General features: G+C 35.3%; 1 protein-coding gene across 1 annotated transcript; it reads right to left on the bottom strand.

Moving 5' to 3' along the window:
* Positions 1-256: 256 nt before the first annotated feature.
* Positions 257-4,867, bottom strand: LOC104115212 (squalene epoxidase 3-like). The gene is made up of 8 exons (XM_009625796.3): positions 4,385-4,867; positions 3,324-3,435; positions 2,935-3,109; positions 2,616-2,784; positions 2,212-2,436; positions 1,765-2,040; positions 1,040-1,318; positions 257-707 (listed from the first exon to the last, which is right to left on the bottom strand). The coding sequence occupies exons 1-8, from the start codon at positions 4,850-4,852 to the stop codon at positions 591-593; spliced, it is 1,821 nt and encodes a 606-aa protein (XP_009624091.1). The 5' UTR covers positions 4,853-4,867; the 3' UTR covers positions 257-590.
* Positions 4,868-6,504: the final 1,637 nt, after the last annotated feature.

Raw genomic sequence — 6,504 nt, 5'->3', positions numbered from 1 at the left:
AGATTAGGGCATGTGAAACCTTTTTTTAAGTGCCCCACAAAAACCTTCAAGATATGCACTAAGAGTTTAAGGGTCCATTACTCTTAACTCATCAATTAACTTCCACTTGAACTAAAAAAACTCATCTTACATGGTTCTTTGAACGCCTCATGAGTACATTAGTGGTTCTAATGGGGTTAATAATTATCTGAGATCCAAAATAATATAAAACAATTGTTATGGATTGAAGATTCAATCTTTTAAGAACAATTTGAAGTTGAGAACGAAAAGGCAACTTTAAACAAACTGATAATACATAAATGTGATGTACAATATAGAAACGTAGTTGTTGAGGTATGAATTGTACTGTCTAAAAGATAAAAAGGCTACAATGTTCAATTTTACAGGGTAAAGAGTGGACTGGATTTCAACTACTACGAACTTGAGGTTCCTTAATTGGTATGATATGCCTACAATATGGTAGTCTCTCTTTATTTATTTATTATTATTTTTTTGGGGAGGGGATTGGAACTTACATTTCTTGCTTCGAAAAAGCAAGTGCATACCGAGATTCAATTACTCATGGAACAAAACTTCAATTATTTTTTTGCTTAATCTGACCCCTTGTTTACTGGAGGAGCTCTGTGATATGCTGGTATTGTTGTTGGGAAGAACATTTGCCTGACCCCTTCTGCTTTTATAATGGGAAATATGATGCCCGATGCAGCCTGGCAAAAGAGAATTCACGCCAAACTAAAACGAGTCACACTTTTGCAGAAGGAAAAACGATGATGCAGGCAGTGGCGGAGCCAGAATTTTCGTTAAGAGGTGTCAAAATATATAAAAGTAAACATACCAGAAAATTAAGGGGAATCAATACATAGTATATATACATATAATTTATTTTTTTACCTAGCTACACAGTGTATTTTTCTCGCGAAGGGGTGTCACTCGTATAAGGTGGCTCCGCCACTGGATGCAGGCATTCCAACTTGAACGAAGTGCAACATAGCACATGCAAAGATTCAATGGAGGAGAAAGTTTGAATTCAGGTACATACCGAGATTAATCTAGCTCCTATCCACAATCTCTTTGGGGAAGGAAATGGAACGAGTAAACGACCAACTCCATATATGGCCACAGCAAAAAAATGGAGTACCAAGCTCAGCGGGCTAGGATTAAGACCAGAGAGTAGAGCTACGGGTCCTGTTGAACAAGTACCTCCAAGACTCAAATAGTCGAAACATGCTTCTCGCATCTCCTTCCTCGCTTGATCAGGAGAAGCACAGAATACCTTGTACAGTGCTCCAGCCAAAGTATTTATTGTTGAAGCCACTGGCTGCAAACGGAAATCAATACAATAATGAGTAGCAGGCTAATTAAGTCATAAAAAGAAACAATTTTTTCAATCCAGTGTTTCAGTTCAATTTGTTTGTATTCTTTTCAAGGGAATAGCTATCAAATAGAGACGTATGTTTAAGACATTAACCCCACTTCATATAAAATATGATTTTCTGTAGAGATTGGAGAAGCTTCCAGGTAAAAAATTTCTCATGCCACGTTAAAATGCAACTTTTCAGTTCATAAAACGTGAATAAAGCAGTTAAAAGTAGAGAAAAGAATATGGATGTTTTAGCTAATGATAATTAGGCATATGTCCTTTCTCCTACACTTGATCAAGAAACTGAAATCAAATTTTCTTCTAAATAAGCCATAACACATAATTACAACAAATCAGTCAAAACTGATAATAGAGTAAACCGGAGGACAGAGCCGGAGCTTTACCTTGCGCAAAGTATAAAAGGACTCCAAATATTTACATAACTCATCTGCATCATTCAGGTTGTCCAATGGCTTAAGAAGATTCCTTAACACTGCAATATCTGAAAGCGCTACAGTCATTCCCCCACCAGTTAAAGGATGGCGCATGTTGAAAGAATCACCAAGTAACAGAGCTCCAGGGGTAGGATACGGAGCAGCTGGCATGCTCCTATTTGGCATAGTTCTAATATGCCCCTTATCAATTGCAGTTATAAACGCATCATGTAGCTCAGGTGGGACCTGAATAAATCAATAGATCAATAACAGAAGCATGTCGGGAGGAATAAAAAATGTATCTTCAGAAACAAGAAGTTATATATGAGGTAGAAAAAACAACGATGGACTTAGTAACCGGCAGTATATATTCTGATGTTTTAAAAAATTAGTACTATGTAGGGAAACTATAGCTACCTGGGGAGCCACCATAGTCTTCAAATAATTTGCCATATCACCATTAGCAAGAGAAGGAAGCTTTTGACCAGGCACATCGACCAAGCAGCGGATTTCCGTGCTACTAATAGGATAAAATAAGATGGGCGAAGGATCTGCCAGAATAACATGCCCATGGTTTGGGTATGGAAGTTGATCATTCTCTAGCTCCAATACCAAACCAACAAAACAAGAGGGAATATCAACCTGCAAATGTCAATAAATAATCACACTTAACAATGATTCCAAGATTTAAATATGCCAAACTCAGCCCAATTCACATATATCACTAGGCATATGAAGGCATATTGTTTTGCTTGACCTGATGCATGCATATGACATTAAAGAAAGAAATCAAATGACATGTTTAATGGTTCTAATTTCACCTTAGGGTTGCAAAGCGAGCGTCGCAAGTTTGAAAAGCATCCATCACAAACTACTGTAAGAGGAGCATGTGCTTTAAGTTCTTGACCAGCCTTCGTTTTGTACTGGACACCCTTAACGGATCCATTTTCTTCAATCAGGGATGTTACAGTGCCTTGCTCCAATCGTACACTGTACATAATTTAATAAAGAGCAGCCAGCTGATTATTTGCAATTTTGTTAAGGAAAAGGATAATTACCAAGAACGGAGTGAATCACTAAAAACATGAAACGTGTCGAGCAGATCAGTTACAATAAATAGAGTGCATAGGGAAAGCTTACTTGGGAAGAGTAGCTGCTTTTTCTCTCATCTTTTGTATGAAACGCCCATTGTGAAAGCTTCTCCCAGCCACATCAGAATGGAAATTTTCCAAGGGATAGGAAACGTTTGTGCTTTTCCCATCCTTGAAAAGAGCATATCCAACCACCCGCTGGGCATCAATATCCTCAACACAATCTGCAGCCCAATGGCAAAAGGTCAAGAGCGCACTACCAAAAACAAGTACCCAAACTTAGCTTGAAAACTGAATTATTTGTCCATAGTTCAGTTAAAACTAGAACTTTTTCATATTTTATAGTAAAATCTAGTATTGCGCCTACCAGCTCTATCACAGAATGATCAATTGTAAGCTCTTTGTTTTAATTTTTTTTTTTTTTTTTTAAACACAAACCTTCAAGGCCCAACTCAATCAATTTCAGATAACCTCCAGGCTGTAGCAACTCGCCAACAATCCGGTCGGGCTCTGTCAAATCCCTTTCAAGTACAAGAACTTTTCGCCCTTCCTGCAACAGTGGCCAAAAGGATAAAAAGTTTAGGGGCTTGGGCAGTTGGTAAAAGCTCAAAGGATAAAGATTTTCTTGTGTCCTGCTTGTGGACTAATCAGTTAACAAAACCAAAAAAACAAGTTGTACGGATCAAATGCCAAATTTTCCATGACATCTACAGACTCCTACTGTTTTACCACATACCATTAAAAACCCATGCTTACCATCAAGATAAGATAATTAAAAGTATCATTATGTTGGACTAAAGAAAATACTCCCTCTTCCGAAAAGTTTGGCATTTTTCCCTTCCCAAGGTTCAAACTAAGTGAATCTAAACCAACATCTAGAAGTCTGCTTTCACCATTTTGATATAAGTGGAATTGCAACTTATAATACTTTTCCTATGGTTTCCAGTCATCTGAATTTTAATTTCAAAAAGAAAAATGAATGAATCTAGTCCAATTTTTCTCTGGAAGTCAGTCCAATTAACTCTTGATAAGCAAAAGTATACGCATACAAGTAATTTACATTCAAAAGACCTTCTGGAAAAGAGCTAAAAGTTACTCTTCATCACTCTTTCTAGACCAACAATATCACCAATAAGATAACTTCCTTTTCTTTTTTCTTTTTTTAATGACGGCAGTGTCCGCAAGCTTGCACCCACCTAGGCTATTCCACCAAGTACCTGTTAGGTTGTTACCTTCCACCGGCAAAGAAACCAGGTAACTCTACCTACTAAAGCTTAGGCGGATACCTACTAAAGCTTAGGCGGATGACACGAAATCACCTAGTGCTTTTTACTCTTCCAATTCTTTCTTGCTTTCTCAGAAATTACGAATTAATCGTATCTTAATTTTAAAAGGGTAGATTTTTTTTCTATAAGTAATATGTTAGGAAAAGGAACTTGGAAATTAAAAAATGAAAACAGTAAGTAGAAAACAGACAATAAGAGAAATTAGGAATAGACCTTGGCAAGGGTATGAGCAAGAGCAGCACCAGCAACCCCAGCTCCAACAATGATGATATCAGCGTCGGACCCTTTTTCCAATTTGCATTCACCATTGATTAAATTGCTAGAAATCACATTGTGGGTTTCACATTTTTGGATGGATTTAGGGTCTTTTTTCTTGTAATAGGGAGTTCTAAATCTAGGTCGCAAAATATAAAGAAGAAGGAACCCCAATAAAGAAACAAAGAAAGTGGGGACAATATATTTATCCATCATGAAATTCACCATTTTCTCGTTGGTAGAGATAAATTGGAGCTGTGTATTTCGCAAATATTTGGAAAAAGAGATCAAGGCTAATTTTTTCTTTGTACTTGAAGCAGAGGGCTGAGATAATTGTGGGGGTGTTTGGTTTGTTGACACAGGAAATTTGTGTTTGGAGAAGACGAGGGAGAAAGATATATTGTTGGGAGTATTTATAAGCAGCATTTAAATCAGAAGCGGAGATCCAATTGGAACGTTTAGTTTTGAGTGGAAATAGTGAGAACAGCAAAGCAAGTAGAGACAATATTGAAGTCTGGTAAGACTAACACCGTTAAAGTTCGTTGGTGGAAAAGTAACTAAGGTGGGACTTGAGAGGAAAAAAAAAACTGTGCATGCAAAATGTTGGATCTGAAAATTCTATAGCCCACTTCAACTTATTATTATACCAATAATGATTCATCTAGTCAACTTTAGCTTATTATGAAATTAGTAATTTATTTGGATCGATTTAATTTATTTGGATTGATATATAATTATTGTTGTTATACAGTGCACCTAGTATCACACACTCAGATTTTATTTTTTTGTATATTAAACATTTAATTTTTTTTGTTTTTGATAATATGCACGTATTATAAAGTGTACATTCAGGGCCTTTAACCCTGGATTTTGTTTAATTACAGATGCTCATTTAACTTTTAGTTTATTGATTCAAAATAAAAAAAATTAACCTTTCATGGAAAATAACTCAAATATGTCCAAAACAAATGGGAAAATGCTAAATTCGGTGATCTAGAGAACACATTTAGGCTGCCTCGTGTACAAAATTAACAATGTATAGCCATATATCACGGTCACAATTATTTTGCACATTGAAGAAAATCTCTGTTATTTTTATGAAAACCAACTTTTGGTTGTTTTAGTTTGAAACTATTTGATTCGAGTTTAGGAAGACCAACGTTTATTAGCTGAACCGAATATCCTCGTTTTTGTGCTTTTTCGAAAACATTTAAAAGACTTTCTAAATATAACGTGCTAAATATTCGTCCACGTACTGCGACAGGTCCAATTATGTAATTATTGGCGATTTGATCTCTTTCTTTTTTCCTGAAATCCTACTTCCCAAAAACATTTAAGATAACCAATTGCTAAACTAATCCAAAGGAAGTTCACTATGTACTCCATGTCTTCATTTTATGTTATATACTTGTAGCTTATGTCTTTAAGTATTTGATCATTTTAAAAGTGTACTCATAATAAGTCATTATATTTGTATAGAAATTTTATAGTATAGGCAGTGTAAGTGTTTGATTTTAAACTACAACAATAATAACAACACACTCAATATATTCTTACAAGTGAAAAAGTGTTTGATTTTAAACTACTGGGAATATATCTATAACTGAATCTTAAAAGATATGTTAGTGTAATTTACTGTCTATTTTATTCTTGTTTTCGACGGGTGAGAATGTGTCAAAATTAGGAGATCATGGGGGATATAGTTTTTAAAAAAAGTTTCGATTTAATGTCGAACCAAAGTATAAATCGAGTATAAGTTTGGCATAAATTGTACCGTAGCAGATAAAATAAAATTTGGCATAATCAGTCAAAATGGACGATAATGATACAAGTTCAGAAGGGAAATTAAAAGTTGATGTATATTTTGGCCTAATGCGTGTCATTGATTATGCAATATGCACACCTCTAGTTAATAAATAAAAGAATTTAAGAACATAGCTATTAACCGATAGTCTGTACATACCCCGTTTCACCAGAAATTTTCATTCTTAGCATTTATTATAACTGGCAAAATTATCTTGCTTCGAACTGGTGTAGACCTGTCTGATGTTCAAGAATTAAGATTCTTTTCTAAAACG

Source organism: Nicotiana tomentosiformis, chromosome 2 (assembly GCF_000390325.3).
Source record: "Nicotiana tomentosiformis chromosome 2, ASM39032v3, whole genome shotgun sequence".
In the NCBI taxonomy this organism is placed as follows: domain Eukaryota; kingdom Viridiplantae; phylum Streptophyta; class Magnoliopsida; order Solanales; family Solanaceae; genus Nicotiana; species Nicotiana tomentosiformis.
This window is presented reverse-complemented; position numbering and strand designations above follow the sequence as displayed.